The 25,121-nt window shown below is 47.0% G+C and overlaps 2 protein-coding genes across 2 annotated transcripts in view; one reads left to right on the top strand and one right to left on the bottom strand.

Moving 5' to 3' along the window:
* SPATA22 (spermatogenesis associated 22) overlaps positions 1 to 25,121 on the top strand; it is a 576,361-nt gene that overhangs the window by 481,933 nt on the left and 69,307 nt on the right. The window lies entirely within an intron of this gene.
* Positions 1,303 to 25,121, bottom strand: part of LOC135049867 (LHFPL tetraspan subfamily member 7 protein-like) — a 362,577-nt gene continuing 338,758 nt past the window's right edge. The window contains exon 3 of the mRNA XM_063955816.1: positions 1,303 to 2,165. Coding sequence (XP_063811886.1) covers positions 1,939 to 2,165 — 227 coding nt within the window. The 3' untranslated portion in view covers positions 1,303 to 1,938. The remainder of the gene's footprint in view (positions 2,166 to 25,121) is intronic.

Below are 25,121 nucleotides of genomic sequence, written 5' to 3'. Positions count from 1 at the left end.
GTGTGTCAGTATTGGGGGCATTGTCCTACAAGAGCCCCTACTTGATTTTCCTTGAAGATAGGGCTGAGCTCAGAACGCGTCAGCAATTTCTTCCAAAGGTTGTGTCGGATTTTCATATCAACCAACCTATTGTGGTGCCAGTGGCTACTGACTCCTCATTCACATCAAAGTCCTTGGATGTTGTGAGGGCTATGAAGATTTATGTGAAGAGGACTTCTCGTCACAGGAAGTCGGACACTCTGTCCTTTATGCTCCCAAAAAGGTTGGGTGTCCTGCTTCTAAGCAGATGATTTCTCGCTGGATTAGGTTCACTATCCAGCATGCTTATTCTACGGCAGGCCTGCCATGTCCAAATTCTGTTAAGGCTCACTCTATCCATAAAGTGGGTAGCTACACTTAGCAAACGTGTTCGACCCACGTTTGCTAAGTTCTACAAATTCGATACCTTGGCCTCTGAGGACCTTCAGTTTGGTCAATCTGTTCTGCAGGAGCCTCTGCGCTCTCCCTCCCGTACTGGGAGCTTTGGTACATCCCCATGGTACTAAATGGACCCCATAATCCTCTAGGACGTAAGAGAAAATAGGATTTTAATTACCTACCGGTAAATCCTTTTCTCATAGTCCGCAGAGGATGCTGGGCGCCTGCCCAGCGCTTAGTTTTCCTGCATTGTTACTTGGTTAAGTACTGCATTTTTACTTGGTTAAGTACTGTTGTTCAGCCGTTGCTCAATCATTTCAAGTTGGTTAGCTTGACTTTCCTTTTGTTATGTGTGAGCTGGTGTGAATCTGACCACTATCTGTGTATTTCCTTCACTCGAAGTATGTCCGTCTCCTCATGCACAGTTTCTAGACGGAGTCTGGTAGGAGGGGTATAGAGGGAGGAGCCAGCCCACACTATTAAACTCTTAAAGTGCCCATGGCTCCCAAGGGACCCGTCTATACCCCATGGTACTAAATGGACCCCAGCATGCTCTACGGACTACGAGAAAAGGATTTACCGGTAGGTAATTAAAATCCTATTATCTTGCTGGTTGTCCCTAGACATCATCTTAGATAATTTCATAAAACCAATCAACTTTTAGACGTTATTAAACCTTAGGAGGCAGCTTGTGACATTCTAATTACAGATAAACATTTAATTATCTTTTAAACAAACAAAGTCAGTGTACTGAAAACAAACTTGCTCATAACTTTTACCTAGATAAAGTCATTTGATTACCAAGTATAACAAATGTTCAAGCTAGGGATGTGTGACTATGTCATTTGGAAGTTGAATAAAAGTACATTTTAATAAGAAGCATAGTGAATATTTAGACTGATTTGTATTGACATATATACAAAAGGTCATTAGAATTGTGTCACATGGCAGCAGAAGACCAGAATTTAGAAAACAATACAGTATGTTAGGGCTAAAAGTCCTACACATTTCATGAAATAGAACATCATATTATAAATACAATCTTGATACAAATTAGAAGATAACTAGTGTGTTATAATCAGAGATTTACGTTTGTTAGAGTAAAATATGAGATCATAAGCTTAACAGGACATATACTGCATGTGTGATATGCAGTAAATTACTGTATATTCATGTAGTATGAAGATATTGGATTGGAAATTAGTCTGAATGTAGATATGGTTTAAAAAAAAAAATCTGGGTTCCAGCAAATAATTTGTGTTTCATTGGAAAGGAGATGATTAGGAGGTAGCTAACTTTAAAGGAAACAGCACACAGTACTGTAAGGAAAGACTAGGAAAACCAAGAAAACAGAGTAATGTTACATAATCCCAAGGCTCTTATTTTATCATGCTTCAGGAAGACGATCAATGCAATATTTGATCTGACTTGTATGTTTAGCCGCACAGCTACAAAGAGGTGCTTTAATACGTTCTGTCCATCCATCTGAACATAGAAACCTTTTTCCGCAAAAATAAAATACTATAAAATAGTAGGAAGGGGTGTTGGGGTTGTGTGTTCTTTTGGTGCATATTTAGCAAAGAATGGCAAAAACACAGATAACATGACCCCAACAATTGCAAGCATGTAGCCCCATCCTATTTGACAGTCTCCTGCATAGTATATACTTGAGTTTTCACAGTATTTTTTCACAGTAGTAGAATTGAGGCCGAAGGGATACACCAAGAGTCCAGAAGCCATAATGAACACTGCATGAAAAAAACAGAAGATAAGATTTGGTTATGGACAGATTGCATTTGCAAGAGGTAGATCTCAATCAATGACACTTTTCAGGTGACTAAAACAAAATGTCTTTAATGTTGTTCACACAGTAGTTTCAGTCATTTTGCGGGTTGTTTTTTTTTCTAAATATCACTCATGAGAATGCAGCCTCAATCCAACATGAACTAGTAACTTTTCTTGGGCACCAGGTGTCTCTGAGGTCACTGGATTAGATACAATCTTAAGGGCCCTATACACTACAACGATATGTCAGAGGTTGAAGTCGAAGGCGATTTCCCTTGAACTCTTCCGGGAGCTTCCCGGGAGTGGTTCCATACGATTCCATACGATTTGGTACATTTTGCATGCGATATATCGTATGCGATCCCAGCCATGCCTGCATAACTCGAGTGCAGCACTAACGATCTAGGGGAGCCGATCCAACCCTCACACAAACGCGGATCGGAAACACCTCCAAAATGCCCGATTTCACCCGATATATCGTCCCAAATGCCCGAAATTGAATGAAATCGGGCATTATCGTTCTAGTGTATGGGGCCCTTAATTAATAAAGATGGGTTTGCTCCACTCTTTTTAGGAGACAGTTTGAATATATGCATGGGACCAGTTTTAGTGTTAAATTTGGGTTTTGCACAAGACTGTCAGCAAAATGCATCGTTAAGTAAGCCTACTGAATAATAAACATAGTACTAAACCATATAACTGTCATTGGATACATGATTCTCTGGCTCTTGTGAAACTATAAGAAACAGAATACTCTGCCAGATAAGTTATAGCTGGCAGGGAATGTCGGGACTTGTAGTTTCACAACATTATAAGCAATACATGCAGTATTATTAGAGCTAAGACACCAAACTGTACATGTTATCAGGATTTCTGCCTGTTTAATTAGATTTACATAGATTAACTCACCTGTACATAAGTAAAGAAATCTTAAAAACCATAACATGTTGGTGGTACTTGAGGATTAGAGTACTCCTGCTCTACAATAACCTATTTTCGGTGTATTACAGTATGTGTTTAGTTGGGTTTTTTTTTTGTTTGTTTTGTAGTCTGTAACAACTGCTGGTCGAATTTTTGCTAACATCACGACAAAAATGGTTATATTGTTAACAACGTCTTTTTATGTGCAATGCAATCACGTAAAATACAGATGATACATGAATTATTCAAAGGATAACCCAAGTCATAATCGAATATGTAATCTGAAAAGGGGAATTTTTATTTGCTGTAGTGCAACAGAAATCCACCAAGTGGCGGCAGAGAACAACAATTGCAGTAGTTAGGCTAGAAAGGTAAAGTTCCCTCAATCGAGGTAATTTTTTCTGCTGGAAAAACGTGTTCTGCAGAGTAAATAGTTATTTTGTTTGTTTGACTTTTTTAACATCTTGTGCTTATCTTTGTGCAGATTTACCCATTTATTGTATTTTCCTTTCTGCCAATGCATTCTTAAGATGTGATGAGATCTTGTGGGTTATTAGCGTTTTTCACTTTTGTCTAATTTACAGACTTGCCTCAATACGCAATGCACCGTAAAATGGCTGGCGTGAGTGAGCCGGCAGTTCCCAGGCAGGGAAAAAATGCACAAAAAGACACCATGCATTAGTAAAAACACTCACAACTTGGTGCGACTAGAAGGGCTATTTAATAGAGATGAGCGCCTGAAATTTTTCGGGTTTTGTGTTTTGGTTTTGGGTTCGGTTCCGCGGCCGTGTTTTGGGTTCGAACGCGTTTTGGCAAAACCTCACCGAATTTTTTTTGTCGGATTCGGGTGTGTTTTGGATTCGGGTGTTTTTTTCAAAAAACACTAAAAAACAGCTTAAATCATAGAATTTGGGGGTCATTTTGATCCCAAAGTATTATTAACCTCAAAAACCATAATTTACACTCATTTTCAGTCTATTCTGAATACCTCACACCTCACAATATTATTTTTAGTCCTAAAATTTGCACCGAGGTTGCTGTGTGAGTAAGATAAGCGACCCTAGTGGCCGACACAAACACCGGGCCCATCTAGGAGTGGCACTGCAGTGTCACGCAGGATGTCCCTTCCAAAAAACCCTCCCCAAACAGCACATGACGCAAAGAAAAAAAGAGGCGCAATGAGGTAGCTGTGTGAGTAAGATTAGCGACCCTAGTGGCCGACACAAACACCGGGCCCATCTAGGAGTGGCACTGCAGTGTCACGCAGGATGGCCCTTCCAAAAAACCCTCCCCAAACAGCACATGACGCAAAGAAAAAAAGAGGCGCAATGAGGTAGCTGACTGTGTGAGTAAGATTAGCGACCCTAGTGGCCGACACAAACACCGGGCACATCTAGGAGTGGCACTGCAGTGTCACGCAGGATGTCCCTTCCAAAAAACCCTCCCCAAACAGCACATGACGCAAAGAAAAAAAGAGGCGCAATGAGGTAGCTGTGTGAGTAAGATTAGCGACCCTAGTGGCCGACACAAACACCGGGCCCATCTAGGAGTGGCACTGCAGTGTCACGCAGGGTGTCCCTTCCAAAAAACCCACCCCAATCAGCACATGATGCAAAGAAAAAGAAAAGAAAAAAGAGGTGCAAGATGGAATTATCCTTGGGCCCTCCCACCCACCCTTATGTTGTATAAACAAAACAGGACATGCACACTTTAACCAACCCATCATTTTAGTGACAGGGTCTGCCACACGACTGTGACTGATATGACGGGTTGGTTTGGACCCCCCCCAAAAAAGAAGCAATTAATCTCTCCTTGCACAAACTGGCTCTACAGAGGCAAGATGTCCACCTCATCTTCACCCTCCGATATATCACCGTGTACATCCCCCTCCTCACAGATTATCAATTCGTCCCCACTGGAATCCACCATCTCAGCTCCCTGTGTACTTTGTGGAGGCAATTGCTGCTGGTCAATGTCTCCGCGGAGGAATTGATTATAATTCATTTTAATGAACATCATCTTCTCCACATTTTCTGGATGTAACCTCGTACGCCGATTGCTGACAAGGTGAGCGGCGGCACTAAACACTCTTTCGGAGTACACACTTGTGGGAGGGCAACTTAGGTAGAATAAAGCCAGTTTGTGCAAGGGCCTCCAAATTGCCTCTTTTTCCTGCCAGTATAAGTACGGACTGTGTGACGTGCCTACTTGGATGCGGTCACTCATATAATCCTCCACCATTCTATCAATGTTGAGAGAATCATATGCAGTGACAGTAGACGACATGTCCGTAATCGTTGTCAGGTCCTTCAGTCCGGACCAGATGTCAGCATCAGCAGTCGCTCCAGACTGCCCTGCATCACCGCCAGCGGGTGGGCTCGGAATTCTGAGCCTTTTCCTCGCACCCCCAGTTGCGGGAGAATGTGAAGGAGGAGATGTTGACAGGTCGCGTTCCGCTTGACTTGACAATTTTGTCACCAGCAGGTCTTTCAACCCCAGCAGACCTGTGTCTGCCGGAAAGAGAGATCCAAGGTAGGCTTTAAATCTAGGATCGAGCACGGTGGCCAAAATGTAGTGCTCTGATTTCAACAGATTGACCACCCGTGAATCCTTGTTAAGCGAATTAAGGGCTGCATCCACAAGTCCCACATGCCTAGCGGAATCGCTCCGTGTTAGCTCCTCCTTCAATGCCTCCAGCTTCTTCTGCAAAAGCCTGATGAGGGGAATGACCTGACTCAGGCTGGCAGTGTCTGAACTGACTTCACGTGTGGCAAGTTCAAAGGGCATCAGAACCTTGCACAACGTTGAAATCATTCTCCACTGCACTTGAGACAGGTGCATTCCACCTACTATATCGTGCTCAATTGTATAGGCTTGAATGGCCTTTTGCTGCTCCTCCAACCTCTGAAGCATATAGAGGGTTGAATTCCACCTCGTTACCACTTCTTGCTTCAGATGATGGCAGGGCAGGTTCAGTAGTTTTTGGTGGTGCTCCAGTTTTCTGTACGTGGTGCCTGTACGCCGAAAGTGTCCCGCAATTCTTCTGGCCACCGACAGCATCTCTTGCACGGCCCTGTCGTTTTTTAAAAAATTCTGCACCACCAAATTCAAGGTATGTGCAAAACATGGGACGTGCTGGAATTGGCCCAGATTTAATGCACACACAATATTGCTGGCGTTGTCCGATGCCACAAATCCACAGGAGAGTCCAATTGGGGTAAGCCATTCCGCGATGATCTTCCTCAGTTGCCGTAAGAGGTTTTCAGCTGTGTGCGTATTCTGGAAAGCGGTGATACAAAGCGTAGCCTGCCTAGGAAAGAGTTGGCGTTTGCGAGATGCTGCTACTGGTGCCGCCGCTGCTGTTCTTGCGGCGGGAGTCCATACATCTACCCAGTGGGCTGTCACAGTCATATAGTCCTGACCCTGCCCTGCTCCACTTGTCCACATGTCCGTGGTTAAGTGGACATTGGGTACAGCTGCATTTTTTAGGACACTGGTGACTCTTTTTCTGAGGTCTGTGTACATTTTCGGTATCGCCTGCCTAGAGAAATGGAACCTAGATGGTATTTGGTACCGGGGACACAGTACCTCCAACAAGTCTCTAGTTGGCTCTGCAGTAATGATGGATACCGGAACCACGTTTCTCACCACCCAGGATGCCAAGGCCTCAGTTATCCGCTTTGCAGTAGGATGACTGCTGTGATATTTCATCTTCCTCGCAAAGGACTGTTGAACAGTCAATTGCTTACTGGAAGTAGTACAAGTGGGCTTACGACTTCCCCTCTGGGATGACCATCGACTCCCAGCGGCAACAACAGCAGCGCCAGCAGCAGTAGGCATTACACGCAAGGATGCATCGGAGGAATCCCAGGCAGGAGAGGACTCGTCAGACTTGCCAGTGACATGGCCTGCAGGACTATTGGCATTCCTGGGGAAGGAGGAAATTGACACTGAGGGAGTTGGTGGGGTGGTTTGCGTGAGCTTGGTTACAAGAGGAAGGGATTTACTGGTCAGTGGACTGCTTCCGCTGTCACCCAAAGTTTTTGAACTTGTCACTGACTTATTATGAATGCGCTGCAGGTGACGTATAAGGGAGGATGTTCCGAGGTGGTTAACGTCCTTACCCCTACTTATTACAGCTTGACAAAGGGAACACACGGCTTGACACCTGTTGTCCGCATTTGTGGTGAAATACCTCCACACCGAAGAGCTGATTTTTTTGGTATTTTCACCTGGCATGTCAACGGCCATATTCCTCCCACGGACAACAGGTGTCTCCCCGGGTGACTGACTTAAACAAACCACCTCACCATCAGAATCCTCCTGGTCAATTTCCTCCCCAGCGCCAGCAACACCCATATCCTCCTCATCCTGGTGTACTTCAACACTGACATCTTCAATCTGACTATCAGGAACTGGACTGCGGGTGCTCCTTCCAGCACTTGCAGGGGGCATGCAAATAGTGGAAGGCGCATGCTCTTCACGTCCAGTGTTGGGAAGGTCAGGCATCGCAAACGACACAATTGGACTCTCCTTGTGGATTTGGGATTTCAAAGAACGCACAGTTCTTTGCGGTGCTTTTGCCAGCTTGAGTCTTTTCAGTTTTCTAGCGAGAGGCTGAGTGCTTCCATCCTCATGTGAAGCTGAACCACTAGCCATGAACATAGGCCAGGGCCTCAGCCGTTCCTTGCCACTCCGTGTGGTAAATGGCATATTGGCAAGTTTACGCTTCTCCTCCGACAATTTTATTTTAGGTTTTGGAGTCCTTTTTTTTCTGATATTTGGTGTTTTGGATTTGACATGCTCTGTACTATGACATTGGGCATCGGCCTTGGCAGACGACGTTGCTGGCATTTCATCGTCTCGGCCATGACTAGTGGCAGCAGCTTCAGCACGAGGTGGAAGTGGATCTTGATCTTTCCCTAATTTTGGAACCTCAACTTTTTTGTTCTCCATATTTTATAGGCAGAACTAAAAGGCACCTCAGGTAAACAATGGAGATGGATGGATTGGATACTAGTATACAATTATGGACGGACTGCCACGGTTAGGTGGTATAAAAAAACCACGGTTAGGTGGTATATATTATAATAATAATACAATTATGGATGGACGGACTGCCTGCCGACTGCCGACACAGAGGTAGCCACAGCCGTGAACTACCGCACTGTACACTGGTTGATAAAGAGATAGTAGTATACTCGTAACAATTAGGATGACACTATGACGGTATAAAGAATGAAAAAAAAACCACGGTTAGGTGGTAGGTATATAATAATAAATAATACAATTCTGGTCGGACGGACTGCCTGCCGTGTGCCGACACAGAGGTAGCCACAGCCGTGAACTACCGCACTGTACACTGGTTGATAAAGAGATAGTAGTATACTCGTAACAATTAGGATGACACTATGACGGTATAAAGAATGAAAAAAAAAACCACGGTTAGGTGGTAGGTATATAATAATAAATAATACAATTCTGGTCGGACGGACTGCCTGCCGTGTGCCGACACAGAGGTAGCCACAGCCGTGAACTACCGCACTGTACACTGGTTGATAAAGAGATAGTAGTATACTCGTAACAATTAGGATGACACTATGACGGTATAAAGAATGAAAAAAAAACCACGGTTAGGTGGTAGGTATATAATAATAAATAATACAATTCTGGTCGGACGGACTGCCTGCCGTGTGCCGACACAGAGGTAGCCACAGCCGTGAACTACCGCACTGTACACTGGTTGATAAAGAGATAGTAGTATACTCGTAACAATTAGGATGACACTATGACGGTATAAAGAATGAAAAAAAAACCACGGTTAGGTGGTAGGTATATAATAATAAATAATACAATTCTGGTCGGACGGACTGCCTGCCGTGTGCCGACACAGAGGTAGCCACAGCCGTGAACTACCGCACTGTACACTGGTTGATAAAGAGATAGTAGTATACTCGTAACAATTAGGATGACACTATGACGGTATAAAGAATGAAAAAAAAAACCACGGTTAGGTGGTAGGTATATAATAATAAATAATACAATTCTGGTCGGACGGACTGCCTGCCGTGTGCCGACACAGAGGTAGCCACAGCCGTGAACTACCGCACTGTACACTGGTTGATAAAGAGATAGTAGTATACTCGTAACAATTAGGATGACACTATGACGGTATAAAGAATGAAAAAAAAAACCACGGTTAGGTGGTAGGTATATAATAATAAATAATACAATTCTGGTCGGACGGACTGCCTGCCGTGTGCCGACACAGAGGTAGCCACAGCCGTGAACTACCGCACTGTACACTGGTTGATAAAGAGATAGTAGTATACTCGTAACAATTAGGATGACACTATGACGGTATAAAGAATGAAAAAAAAACCACGGTTAGGTGGTAGGTATATAATAATAAATAATACAATTCTGGTCGGACGGACTGCCTGCCGTGTGCCGACACAGAGGTAGCCACAGCCGTGAACTACCGCACTGTACACTGGTTGATAAAGAGATAGTAGTATACTCGTAACAATTAGGATGACACTATGACGGTATAAAGAATGAAAAAAAAACCACGGTTAGGTGGTAGGTATATAATAATAAATAATACAATTCTGGTCGGACGGACTGCCTGCCGTGTGCCGACACAGAGGTAGCCACAGCCGTGAACTACCGCACTGTACTGTGTCTGCTGCTAATATAGACTGGTTGATATTTAAAGAGATATTAGTAGTATACAACAATACTATACTGGTGGTCAGGCACTGGTCACCACTCCTGCAGCAAAAGTGTGCACTGTTAATTAATATAATTGTACTCCTGGCTCCTGCTAACAACCTGCAGTGCTCCCCAGTCTCCCCCACAATTAATTATAAGCTTTTAATTTATACATTGATGACTGTGCAGCACACTGGGCTGAGCTGAGTGCACACAGACTGAGTCACACTGTGTGACTGACTGTGCTGTGTATCGTTTTTTTTTTCAGGCAGAGAACGGATATAGCAGAGAGAAGTGAACGGATATATTATATTAAATAAAAGTTAACTAGCAACTGCACTGGTCACTGACTGTGGTAAACTAACTCTGTCTGCGACTCTGCACAATCTCTCTCTCTCTATCTAATCTATCTCTATTCTAATGGAGAGGACGCCAGACACGTCCTCTCCCTATCAATCTCAATGCACGAGTGAAAATGGCGGCGACGCGCGGCTCCTTATATAGAATCCGAGTCTCGCGATAGAATCCGAGCCTCGCGAGAATCCGACAGCGTCATGATGACGTTCGGGCGCGCTCGGGTTAACCGAGCAAGGCGGGAAGATCCGAGTCGCTCGGACCCGTGAAAAAAAACATGAAGTTCGGGCGGGTTCGGATTCCGAGGAACCGAACCCGCTCATCTCTACTATTTAACAATACTGCAACAAGGATGTAGTAGGAGACATCTGTAAATGTGTGTGTGTGTGTGTGTGGGGGGGGGGGGGGGGGGACAATTCACACACACACTGTGTGCTACATGATACATAGAACATGCCAATGTCCTTTAAAGCTTTTGAATCATATTGAGACTTAATGTATTGAGAGTGCATGGTGCTTTGTGGATGATATTCTATCTACCAAGACATCGACCACCAATTGTGCATTTGTGAGTGATATTAAAGTACCTATTGCAGCAAGTCTGCACAAGTTTGGTAAGTGCCCATATATTGGTTCTTTTATAATATATATATATATATATATATATATACATACAGGAAAAAATGCTGGCACTCTCAGAGACTTGCAAAAAATGACACAGATACTGTAGTTAAAGGTCAACGTTTCAGGGCATTGCCCTTTTATCAAGACTAACTTTACAGACAAAAGAACATAAATTTATACATTACCAAAAGCACCACATGTGTAGACGACCGCCGCTCACCGGGAGACCCGCTGACGTCATAGGCGCGCGCCGGCGCCGGCGACCCGGCGTCTCCAGGGGGCGTGGAACAAGGATGTGTACCATCACCATGGGAACAAGTGTAAGGGGGCTGGAAAGGAACATTAGCAGTGAAAATGCAAAACGGATTGAACGGAGAGGCAGCAATACTATGTAGCAAATGAGGATCAGCAGTAAACATGCTGAAATAAAACTAAATGTGACAGTTAATGCAATCAGACCTGAACCCAAACAGTCGGCATAATGAAAATGAACGTAGCTGTGGTGGTTAATACTAATAAGTAATAGCAATTAATGCAAAAGTATGCAATATAAGTAATAAGACAGAGTTACTCTTTTTTTCACCCCAGATCTGGCAAAAAATTTAATATTACTCAATCCTTCACCTATTCCAGTCGTTACGTGATTTATTACATCAAATGCCCTTGTGGGCTGCTTTACATTGGCAAGACTATAAGACAATTTAAGGAGCGCATTGCGCTGCATCGCTCCAGTATACGGGCCGCCCTGGATGGACGTGGGTCAGACCAACCCGTTGCCCGTCACTTCAAAGAACTCCATCACACTCTTGCCTCTATTCGGTATAAAATAATCGACGGAATTCCAGATAATGCCAGAGGGGGTAATCGGGGTCGCCGCCTTCTACAGAGAGAAGCCCGCTGGATCCACACTCTTCAAACAGTTAAACCATTCGGCCTGAACGATATGCTGTCATATACCTGTTTTTTATGAATTGAGTAACTCTGTCTTATTACTTATATTGCATACTTTTGCATTAATTGCTATTACTTATTAGTATTAACCACCACAGCTACGTTCATTTTCATTATGCCGACTGTTTGGGTTCAGGTCTGATTGCATTAACTGTCACATTTAGTTTTATTTCAGCATGTTTACTGCTGATCCTCATTTGCTACATAGTATTGCTGCCTCTCCGTTCAATCCGTTTTGCATTTTCACTGCTAATGTTCCTTTCCAGCCCCCTTACACTTGTTCCCATGGTGATGGTACACATCCTTGTTCCACGCCCCCTGGAGACGCCGGGTCGCCGGCGCCGGCGCGCGCCTATGACGTCAGCGGGTCTCCCGGTGAGCGGCGGTCGTCTACACATGTGGTGCTTTTGGTAATGTATAAATTTATGTTCTTTTGTCTGTAAAGTTAGTCTTGATAAAAGGGCAATGCCCTGAAACGTTGACCTTTAACTACAGTATCTGTGTCATTTTTTGCAAGTCTCTGAGAGTGCCAGCATTTTTTCCTGTATGTATACTTTGCAGTCGTGACTGTCGCAGGGCACCGGAGCAATCTGCATATGCTTACTGGGAGTGCCAAGCAATACTCTGTTATATATATATATATATATATATAAAAACTGTGCAAAAGGCTTAAGGTGTGTACACACTGGCAGATACATCGGCCGTTATCGCGAATCCGTCAGCCAGTGTGTACGAACGATATGTCTGTGAACGTCATAGTCGGCCTTGCAGCACAGCCGATGACCAATATATCTACCTGTACACGTGCTGCAGCAGCCAGTGGTGGCTGACAGCTGAACTGGACTGGAGCAAGTAAACGCCAGCCCAGCTCATCATGTCAGTCCCGACAGATTGGGTAGTGTGTATGCTCAACACACTGCCCAGTCCGTCCATAGATATATCTGCAGATCAATGGATCTGCAGATATATCTACTAGAGTGTACCCAGCATTAGACAGGTGTAGAAAAAATGCTGCACAGTAAGAATGCTTTAAAAAATATAAGTGTTAATAGTTTATTTTTATCAATTAGCAAAATGCAAAGTGAACAGAAGAGAAATCTAAATCAAATCAATATTTAGTATGACCACCCTTTGCCTTCAAAACAGCCTCAATTTTTCTAGGTACTGTACACTTGCACACGGTTTTTGAACGTACTCGGCAGGGAGGTTATCCCGAACATCTTGGAGAACTAACCACTGATCTTCTGTGGATGTAGACTTGGTCAAATGCTTCTGTCTCTTCATGTAATCCTAGACAGACTCGATGGTGTTGAGATCAGGTCTCTGCGGGGCCATATCTTCTCTTTCAGGACTCCTTGTTCTTCTTTACGCTAAAGATAGTGCTGCATAATAAACTTAGAGCCATTCAAATGCCTCCCTGATGGTATTACATGATGAATATGTACCTGCCTGTATTTCTAAGCATTGAAGCACAAGGAAACACGCAACATTGAGGACCATAGATGCAGTGTTTGTCAAGGAAACTTAGTGCATCAGACAAAAGACACATCAGACTTACTTCCCTTAGAAATGGAAGATGTCCAGCAGTGCTATCAGCTCAGAAATGGCAGAAACCAGTGGGACCCAGGTACATTCATCTACTGTTCGGAAAAGTCTGTATAGAAGTGGTCTTCATGGAAGAATTGCGCCCAAAAAGCCATAACTTTGACTTGGAAGAAAGACTAAGCGACTCAACTATGTCTGAAAACATAGGAACTGTAGTGCAGAAAAATGGCAGCAGGTGCTCTTGACTGAGGAGTCAACATTTGAAATATTTTGCTGTAACAGCAGGCAGTATGTTTGCGAAGGGCTGGAGAGCAGTGCAATAATGAGTGTCTACAGCAAAAGTGAAGCATGATGGAGGTTCTTTGCAAGTTTGGGGCTGCTTTTCATCAAATGGAGTTGGGGATTTGGTAAGTATTAATGGTGCCCTCAGTGCTGAGAAATAGAGGCAGGTACTTATCCATCATGTAATACCATCAGAGAGGCGTCTGAATGGCTCCAAATTTATTCTGCAGCAGGATAACGACCCGAAACATACAGCCAATGTCATTAAGAACTATCTTCAACGAAAGGAAGAGCAAGGAGTCCAGGAAATGAGGATATGGCCCACACAGAACCCTGATCTAAACATCATCGAGTTTATCTGGGATTATATGAAGAGAATTTGAGCAAGCCTACACCCACAGAACATCTGTTGTTAGTTCTCCAAGATGTTTGGAACAACCTTTCTGCCGAATTCCTTCAAAAACTGTGTGCAAGTGTACGTAGAAGAATTGATGCTGTTTTGAAGGCAAAGGTTGGTCACACCAAATTATTGATTTGATTTTGATTTCTCTTCTGTTCATTCACTTTGCATTTTAACACTTCTATTTTTGAAAGCATTCTTTCATGACTTTTTCTACACTTGCCTAAAACTTTTATATATATATATAGATGCGGTTACAATCCTGACGGTCGGAATCCCGGCACCGGAATGCTGACGCTGGAATCCCGGGGGGTGGGACTTTGGGGGGCAAGAAACCGACGCCGGAATCCCTAGTGTTGTGATCCTGTGCATCGAGACGGCAGGGCGGGTAATTACTATGACGGGGATGGGATGGTTAGGTTTAGGCGAGTCCCAGGGGACATAGGGTGCAGGAGGGTAGGATTAGATTTACGGTGAAGGGAGGGGGGTTAGTGTTGGGCACCAGCAGAGGGGGAGGGGTTAGGGTTAAGCTGTGGAGGGGGGGGGGGGGGGGGGCACGCATTTAGGCATAGGCGCCAACCGGGGGGGTTAGGGTTAGGCTGTAGAGGGGAGGGTTGGGGTTAGGCAACTATAAGGTATGGGGAGGGTTACACTACTTACCACCCATTGTTGGGATTTCGACTGTCAGAATGCTGCTGACTGCCGACAGCTGGCATTTTATACCCAACCCTAAATATATATGTATATCAGTGGCGTGCGGTGAGGTCAGTGGCTGGTGAGGCACTACAGCCATAATGTCATCCGAATCCTGCCGATGACCCCTACCGCCGCCGAGCCAGTGCCCACTACTGCCCCTGCGCCGATGCCTGCTGCCACCGCCAATGACTTACAAACTCGCCCACCATCAACTGACCCAGCCCTCCGTCACTAATTTGCATCTCAGTCCGATGCCACCAATGCCCGCCTGCTCATCATACTTGTGATATATTGTACATTTTTATAGAAAAAAAAATTTTTTAGTGTTTGGAACTGGGAAGGGAGTGGGAGGAGGACATGAATGCAATTTTGTTGTCCAGGGCTTCCATTAGTCAAATTACGCCGCATAGTAGCGCCACTTACACAAATTACGCCAGGCAGAGCTCCCTTTTACACATTGCGGCAGGTAGAGTTCCCTTTTACACATTACGGCAGGTATAGCCTCCTATTACACATTACGGCAGGTAGAGATCCCTTTTTTCAAATAATGCCAGGTACAACCCTCTATTACACATTACAGCAGGTAGAGCCAGTGGCGGAACTAGCGAGCGGTGGGCCCAGGTGCGACAAAATGCTTTGGACCCCCTTCCACATCCCATCCAAGTCCACCCCCTCACCCCTGGAGAGGATATGGTGAGGGAGAACTGCTCGTGGCCAGGGAAATGGACACCTAGCCACAGTGCCGTAACTAGACATTTTAGCGCTGTGTGCAAGAAACGGCATCAGAGCCCCCCCTTTATGTAAAACAGGAGCAGTGCGCGCGGCAGGCACGCGCAAAATATATAGGGGCGTGGCTTCGTGGGGAAGGGGTGTGGTCACAAAATTATACCAATTCATATAACGGTGCATAGTAGTCTTTATTATTCAAATTACGCCGCACAGTAGCACCACTACACCAGGTAGAGCCCCTTTTACACATTACGGCATACAGCGTCACCTTTTTACACATTACGGCAGACAGCGTCCCCCTTTTTACACATTACAGCAGACAGCGTCCCCCTTTTTACACATTACAGCAGACAGCGTCCCCTTTTTACACATTACTGCAGACAACGTCCACCTTTTTACACATTACAGCGGACAGCGTCCCCTTTTTACACGTTACGGCGACAACGTCCACCTTTTTACACGTTACGGCGGACAGCGTCCCCTTTTTACACGTTAGACAGACAACGTCCACCTTTTTACACGTCACGGCAGACAACGTCCACCTTTTTACACATTATGGCAGACAGCGTCCCCTTTTTACACATTACGTCAGAAAGCGTCCACCTTTTTACACATTACGGCAGACAGCGTCCTCTTTTAACACATTACGGCGGACAGATTGCCCTTTTTTACACATTACGGCAGACAGCGTCCACCTTTTTACACATTACGGCAGACAACATCCCCCTTTTTACACATTACGGCAGACAGCGTCCCCTTTTTTACACATTACGGCAGACAGCGCCCCCTTTTTACACATTACGGCAGACAGCGTCCCCTTTTTACACATTACAGCAGACAGCGTCCCCTTTTTTTTACATATTACGGCGGACAGCGTCCCTTTTTACACATTACGGTAGACAGCGCCCCCTTTTTACACATTACGGCAGACAGTGTCCCCTTTTTACACATTACAGCAGACAGCGTCCCCTTTTTTTACACATTACGGCGGACAGCGTCCCCTTTTTAGACATTACGGCAGACTGCGTCCCCTTTTTACACATTACAGCAGACAGCGTCCCCTTTTTTTACATATTACGGCGGACAGCGTCCCTTTTTACACATTACGGTAGACAGCGCCCCCTTTTTACACATTACGGCAGACAGCGTCCACCTTTTTACACATTACGGCAGACAACATCCCCCTTTTTACACATTACGGCAGACAGCGTCCCCTTTTTTACACATTACGGCAGACAGCGCGCCCTTTTTACACATTACGGCAGACAGTGTCCCCTTTTTACACATTACAGCAGACAGCGTCCCCTTTTTTTACACATTACGGCGGACAGCGTCCCCTTTTTAGACATTACGGCAGACTGCGTCCCCTTTTTAGACATTACGGCGGACAGCGTCCCCTTTTTAGACATTACGGCAGACTGCGTCCCCTTTTTAAACATTACGGTAGACTGCGTCCCCTTTGTACACATTACGACAGACAGTGTCCCCCTTTTTTACACATTTTAGCAGACAGCCCTCCTTTTTTGTACACATTACGACAGGTAGAGCACTTTACACTCCCCCCTTTCTCCCTCTACCCTTAGGGTGTGGTGCAGTGTAGTGTAGGTGCAGTGCAGTGTAGTGTAGTGTCAGCCACTTACTTGATTTCTGCTTCTGGCTGCAGGCTCCTGACACGGCACTCCCTCGGTCTGTACATTGCACTGCAGGCCAAGGGGAGTGTGTGTGTGGGGGGCGCAGGAGCTCAGCAGTGAGCACGGGGGTCCAGGAGAGGAGGCAGGCCATTGAGCACAGGGGGGACAGAGCGGGGGGCCGAGGCCGAAAACACGGGGACTAAGGGAGCGGGGGGAGGGGGCGCGGGAGCGCAGCTGAGTTTGCGGGAATTTTAAGGGAGGGGGGGGAGAGAGACAGCATCTGTGAGGCCACGCCCCTTCACGACAGGCCACACCCCTTTTCGGCGCCATCTTCCGGCAATCCAAAAGTTGGGAGGTATGGTTAAGGGAGGGGGGGGGCGAGACAGCGCAGTATACAGCGGCTCCCACTGGTCCTGCAAGAGCGGACCGGGGACGGGAGGAGCGGCTGAAAGCAGTGTGGAGACGCAGCCACTAGAAATGGGGGCATCTGACTCTGCCCATCCGTTCCAGCCCACCCGCTGCTGCTGTCCAATGATTGACAGGGGTGTGCCTTGATGTGAGCTCAAGGCACAGCCCCTGTCAATGAGGCAATTGTGATGGTGCCGCTTTTCATTCAATTTTCAATGGGCTTTTCCAGCCCGTGATTTGGCTCCGCCCCCTGCCCGCCCCCCTCTTCAGACACTTTATCACTGTCACTGGGAGGCAGCGCTCTCGCTGCCTCCCATAGAGATTTAGCAGCATTGTCAGGTTAAAAATGATTAAAATAATACAAAGTATAATGTGTTATTATCTTTGTATTATTTTAATCATAATGACAGGGGAGGCACTGCCTCCCCTGACTGCACGTCCCTGATTGTATATAGTATATACATAATCATCCCCACCACTCTTATCACCTCCCCTTATTAATTCCTGCTTCCAAGATTTCTCCCAAGCTGCAGCACTGGTCTAGAAATCAATCCCTCGTGCTATTAGATTTTTTGGCCTGTCTCCACACTTTCAAAGCAGCCCTCAAAGCTCAATACTGTACTTGCAACCATATTAGCCATCATTACTCTCTACTCAGCTACTCTCTCTCAGTTAACCCTCCTAGTTACCCTCTTCCCCCTAGACCAGTGGTTCTCAAACTCTGTGCCTAGGTACCCTGGGGTGCCTCGGGGAACTTGCAGGGGTGCCCTGGGTTGGTGGTCCAGGACCAATTTAAATGATTTACGGTATTTGTAAAAGGTGATACCAGGACTTGTGGACTACCAACCCAGGGCACCCCTGCAAGTGTCCCGAGGCAACCCAGGGAGCCACGGCACACAGTTTGGGAACCTCTGTTATAGGCAATTGCTTTCTTTGTCTTGAATTAGCTAGATCAAATACCAACTTGTCCTATATAATAGCCCAGATCTGTGACTCTGTGACTGTGTGTATAAAGCTGGGCGTGACTAGGAGCACTCGTTGGGTTAAAGGCAGGTCTATCATACCCAGTCCACAGCTGATTGGGCGGGAAACGCCCTCCCACACAGGTTACATCCAATGCGAGGCTCTGCCCTTTGGCTGCTGTGTGTTCCCAGAGCAGGATTAACAATGGGGCTGATGGAGCTGCAGCTCCAGGCCCACACCCCAAAATAGGCCCACTGCATCTGCAGCAACATACCCTCCAACAATTTACACATAAAAACCGCTACAAAGTCGAAAAGGGGGCATGGCCACGCCCCTTTTCCTATACTTCCAATGAAAGTTTGGAGAGCCAAAAATCGGTATAGACCATAAAAAAAAGGTACTGTACCTGCCAAAAAGGTACAGTTGGAGGGTATGCCACTGCATCTGCAGCAAGTCTCTGCGCTGTAGATAGCGGGGGGAAAAGCCTTTTATTGCAGCGTCCTATGTCCTGCTGCCAGTCCGCCTGTTCCCTCCAGCATCAGCAATCCCCACTCCCTAGCCGCGGCGCAGGTGGAACAAAAGCTGCTGCGGCCATCGGCATAGATGTGTATGACAGCGGTGCAGCGGAAGGCTTTCATAGCCCTCCCTCCGCCACATACTCTGAGCCCCGAAGCCTCCTCTGCGCGTAATGTCACAGAAGTGCCTCCCCACCACAGCCGCACCCAGATCCCCAGAGGCCCTGACTTCGCAACACAGCACCTGGGCTGCCGGCCTGGAACCCTTGAGATGGCTAATGTAACTGATAGAGTGGGTGATATCGCGGAGGGTAATGTCTGGACGCTGAATCAATGTAAAAGGTAACTCTGCTGTGCAGTGTCACTGACACTGCACAGCACTCTCACCTTTTACAGTAATTCAGCGAGTCAGTCAATTCTGCCAGCCAGTCACTATTGTTAGCGCTGGTGTCCCAACGTGCCGCATTACAAGGAAGTAGACGCATTAAATAAACTACAGCTCCCAGCAGCCTTTAGCGCCGAAGCATTCCGGCACTAAGGCTTGCTGGGGGCTGTAGTTTATTGAGTGCATCTTCCCTATAATGCAGCGTGTTGGGACACCGGCGCTAACAATAGTGACTGGCTGTTGTGCGAGTCTCCAGGAGAGCCACTGCCAAAGGGAGGACAGCAGCTTAGCTGCTTCCAGGAGGAGAAGCAGGAGAAGCATTACCCGCCCCTTCCCCACTCGCAGTATGTCCGGGTCCAATCCGCGGCACCCCACCACCACCCGCGGTCGCTCCGGAACCCTCCCCTACCCGCAGCACCCCCGCACTTGCCCCTCCCCCACCCGTGTCCCCACCGCACCAGCCTCTCCCCCACCCGCGGCACCCCCGGACCTCCTCCCCTATCCGCGTCTCCCCCAACCACAGCACCTACTAGGTGATTCATCAGGCCCTGCGTGCGCTGTTCACGCCATTGCAAGGGGCTACCACCCCTTAACCATCGCACGCCCTTTGTCTGTGCAATATTTAACCACTCACACAATTATGATTGGAGGTAATACTCCATATAATACAAATTTCTGCTGCGGGGTACACTGGGCTCCACAGGGATGGACAATGGGGGTGTAGGGTAGGATCTTGATCCAAGGCACCAACAGGCTCAAAGCTTTGACTGTTCCCAGAATGCACAGCGCCGCCTCCTCTATAACCCCGCCTCCCTGCACAGGAGCTCAGTTTTGTAGTTGGTGCTGCAGTAAGCAGGCACTTAACAGAGGGGCTGCTCCAGGCAGCCCTAAGAAGAGCTTTTTTATGAAGAAAAAGTGAAGACTTAAAGGGCAGCAGCGGTGGTAAATGTCAGAAGACATTCACTGCTGCATCTCCAGCTCTCCACAGCGGCGCTGTACACTCCCGATCCCTGGTTGCCGGGTAACTACAGCAGGAGGCTCCGGTTTTCTTCACGTCAGGCACACACAATGGGGGCTCACCAGGATCGCGTGGCCGCGCTTCGGGAGGTGGTGAGTGGGTCCCGCTTGCGGGACCCGGTCTTTATCGTGATCCGGCACGGTCAGTGGAAGGCGGGCCGCGTTCGCTGGCGGTGGACACTGTGGCAGTACAGGCGATCCCACTAGATCACCAGGGCATGGGCGCAGGTCAGGTTTTCTCTCTAAACCAGTTTTATAAGAGCCCACAGTACCCGGTGGTTTTGCCAGCAGGGGGATAAGGCTTAGACCTGAAGCCCCTCCCCCAGCCCGAGGGCGCCATTTCCCGCAAATGTTCCCGCCCTGGAGCTACATATCTGTCTCTCCCTCACTCCCTGTCAGTGTCTGGGTGCCATTATCCCTCAGCTTAACTGTTCCTGGGACTGCTTGGGCAAATCCTCCTGTGTAAAGCCGCCTGGTTGTCAGTGCTGTGACTTTACATGACACTTAAGTATTCTACCTGCCTTTTTAGACAGTGCTAGTTAAGAAAGAGTGCATTTAGTCAGGGTTTTCTAGTACAAATACCCTGTGATATACATCCAGTTCTTACTGTGTAGTGTTATATCTATTGACTATATAGCTATATATATAAGCTAGTCCAGTGCAGTATTATTGTTAGTAATAACCTCTGCATTGTACAAACTGTGACTATCTCTGTGTGCATTAGATAGCTGAGTGGTGTCCATTTCGTGTCTTTCACTCAACCTGCTATGCCTATATTCTATAACCTGAGGGGGCTTGGTGCGTCAGGTTATATATTGATATAGGATTTTCACAAAGATATACTTTAATACGTATTTTTCTCTGTGATTTAGTCACCAGGGCCCTCATTCCGAGTCGTTCGCTCGGTATTTTTCATCGCATCGCAATGAAAATCCGCTTAGTACGCATGCGCAATATTCGCACTGCGACTGCGCCAAGTAATTTAACAATGAAGATAGTATTTTTACTCACGGCTTTTTCATCGCTCCGGCGATCGTAATGTGATTGACAGGAAATGGGTGTTACTGGGCGGAAACACGGCGTTTTATGGGCGTGTGGTTGAAAACGCTACCGTTTCCGGAAAAAACGCAGGAGTGGCTGGAGAAACGGGGGAGTGTCTGAGCGAACGCTGGGTGTGTTTGTGACGTCAAACCAGGAACGACGAGCACTGAACTGATCGCACAGGCAGAGTAAGGTTGAAGTTATTCAGAAACTGCAAAGTAGTTTGTAATCGCAATATTGCGATTACATCGGTCGCAATTTTAAGAAGCTAAGATACACTCCCAGTAGGCGTAGGCTTAGCGTGTGTAACTCTGCTAAATTCGCCTTGCGACCGATCAACTCGGAATGAGGGCCCATATCTCTCCTTTATCTCTGCTAGTGCTGACTACACTGCGCAGGGGTTTGGGTAAGAGGTATTGTGCTGCTGCCAATTGTGCTGTGTTACCTGATACTGCAAGTTATATCATGTCTGCTTCTGAGGGTAACTGTTCTAGGGCTGAACACACTGCCGGTGTTGCTGAAGCCACAGATCCCTATGAGGGGAATATAGCAGCTGTGGGCTCTGGTTCTGGGGGCTCCTTGCCCCCCAGTGGGACTGTGGCAAAGGAAGCACATAATGACCCTCCGTGGGCCGCTTTTTCCACGCTTCTGCATACGCTAGTTCATAAAGTAACACCCCCTATGGGACCCCCAATGCCGGTACAACCGTATGTGGTCCCTGCAGCTAACCCGCCGTGGGCGGATGATTTATCTGCTCAATTGAAGAAGTTGAACCAGTCCCTGACTACTAAAACGTCTGACCATCGCTCGCCTAAGTCCAAGGGGTCCTCTAAGCGAGCGCTTGTCTCCTCACAATCCACTGCTGTCACTGACACCTCGTCTGATGAAGACGACACTTAAACTGACCCCACAGGTACTGACTCAGATACGGCTGATGGGGAGGATAGTTCACATGTGGATGTTCTTGATCTTTTGGAGGCTATTAAGTTAATTCTACAGATTACGGATGATCCCGAGCCATCCGTCCCTCCTAAGAAACCTGATAGGTTCAAGCGTCAGAAGGTGGTTAAACAAGTTTTCACTTACGTCCTAGAGGATGCTGGGGACTCCGTAAGGACCATAGGGGTATAGACGGTCTCCGCAGGAGACATGGGCACTATAAAGAACTTTAGAATGGGTGTGCACTGGCTCCTCCCTCTATGCCCCTCCTCCAGACCTCAGTTAGATCCTGTGCACAGAGGAGACTTAGTGCATTACAGGGAGCTCTCCTGAGTTTCTCTAAAAAAAGAATTTTGTTAGGTTTTTTATTTTCAGGGAGCACTGCTGGCAACAGGCTCCCTGCATCGTGGGACTGAGGAGAGAGAAGCAGACCTACTTAAGTGATAGGCTCTGCTTCTTAGGCTACTGGACACCATTAGCTCCAGAGGGAGTCGGAACGCAGGTCTCCCCTCGCTGTTCGTCCCAGAGCTGCGCCGCCGTCCTCCTCGCAGAGCCGGAAGATAGAAGCCGGGTGAGTATAAGAAGAAAAGAAGACTTCAAGACGGCAGAAGACTTCAGATCTTCCCTGAGGTAAGAGCGCAGCGGTAACGCTGCGCGCCATTGCTCCCACACAACACACACTAGCAGGCACTGATGGGTGCAGGGCGCAGGGGGGGCGCCCTGGGCAGCAATATAAACCTCTTAGGCTGGCATATGAGTATTATAGGCTGCGGAGGCAGTAGTTATATAAATCCCCTGCCAGTATTATAAAATTGAGTGGGTCCCACAGCACTAACCAGCGCCATTTTCTCCACAGAGCACTGCAGAGAAGCTAGCTCCCCGGACTCTCCCCTGTTGAACACGGTGACACAGGGCAAAAAAGAGGGAGGGGGGGCACTTGTAAGGCGCAGTGAGTGTTTTATACATAATTATATAAAAAAGTGCTATATATTCTGGGAATTTGTTTTCCAGTGTCAGTTGGCGCTGGGTGTGTGCTGGCATACTCTCTCTCTGTCTCTATTAAGGGCCTTATTGGGGGACTATCTCCAGATAAATATCCCTGTGTTTGTGGGGGTGTCGGTACGAGTGTGTCGGCATGTCTGAAGTGGAAGGCTCATCTGAGGAGGAGGTGGAGCAGATGATTGGCGTGTCTCCGTCGGCAACGCCGACACCTGATTGGTTGGACATGTGGAATGTTTTAAATGCAATTGTGACCTTATTGCATAAGAGGTTGGACAAAGCAGAGTCCAGGGAAAAAACAGGGAGTCAATCCATGGATTTGACTGGGTCACAGGGCCCTGCAGGGTCTCAAAAACGTTCTCTATCCCAAATAGCAGACACTGATACCAACACGGATTCTGACTCCAGTGTCGACTACGATTATGCAAGGTTACACCCAAGGGTGGCCAAAAGTATTCATTATATGATTATTGCAATAAAAGATGTTTTGCATATCACAGATGACCCCTCTGTCCCTGACACGAAGGTACGCATCTATAAGGAAAAGAAACCTGAGGTAACCTTTCCCCCATCTCATGAGCTGAACGAGTTATTTGAAAAAGCTTGGGAAACTCCAGACAAAAAACTGCAGATTCCCAAGAGGATTCTTATGGCGTATCCTTTCCCTGCACAGGACAGGGTACGGTAGGAATCCTCGCCCAGGGTGGACAAGGCTTTAACGCGCTTGTCCAAGAAGGTGGCGCTACCATCTCCCGACACGGCAGCCCTCAAGGATTCTGCTGATCGTAGACAGGAAACTACCTTAAAATCTATTTGTACACATACGGGGGCTTTACTCAGACCGGCAATAGCATCGGCATGGGTATGTAGCGCGGTTGCAGCTTGGACAGATACCTTGTCAGCTGACATTGATACCCTAGATAGGGATACCATTTTATTGACCTTAGGTCACATTAAAGACGCAGTCTTGTATATGAGAAACGCTCAGAGAGACGTTGGGCTGCTAGGTTCAAGAGCCAACGCCATGGCGATTTCTGCTAGGCGAGCCCTGTGGACCCGCCAATGGACGGGTGATGCAGACTCAAAGAAGCATATGGAGGTTTTATCTTACAAAGGTGAGGTTTTATTTGGGGAAGGTCTCGCGGACCTGGTTTCCACAGCTACCGTGGGTAAATCTACCTTTTTACCTTTTGTTCCCCCACAGCAAAAGAAAACTCCACAATATCAGATGCAGTCCTTTCGGTCGCATAAGTCCAGAAGAGGTCGGGGGTCATCCTTCCTCGCCAGAGGTAAGGGTAGAGGGAAAAGAACGCCTGCTTCGGCTAGCTCCCAGGAACAGAAGTCCTCCCCGGCTTCTGCTAAATCCACCGCATGACGCTGGGGCTCCACTGAGGGAGTCCGCACCGGTGGGGGCACGTCTTCGACTCTTCAGCCAGGTCTGGTTTCTGTCAGACGTGGATCCTTGGGCGATGGAAATTGTATCCCAAGGCTACAAACTAGAGTTCGAAGAGGTGCCCCCTCGCCGATTTTTCAAATCGGCCTTGCCAGCTTCTCCCCCAGAGAGGGAAGTAGTATTAGCTGCAATTCAAAAGCTGTGTCAACAGCAAGTGATTGTCACGGTTCCCCTAGTCCAACAGGGAAAAGGGTACTATTCAACCCTGTTCGTGGTCCCGAAGCCGGATGGCTCGGTCAGACCCATTTTAAATCTGAAATCCCTAAACCTGTACTTGAAAAGGTTCAAATTCAAGATGGAATCGCTCCGGGCAGTGATCTCCAGTCTGGAAGGGGGGGATTTTATGGTGTCA

Source organism: Pseudophryne corroboree, chromosome 2 (genome assembly GCF_028390025.1).
Source record: "Pseudophryne corroboree isolate aPseCor3 chromosome 2, aPseCor3.hap2, whole genome shotgun sequence".
In the NCBI taxonomy this organism is placed as follows: domain Eukaryota; kingdom Metazoa; phylum Chordata; class Amphibia; order Anura; family Myobatrachidae; genus Pseudophryne; species Pseudophryne corroboree.
This window is presented reverse-complemented; position numbering and strand designations above follow the sequence as displayed.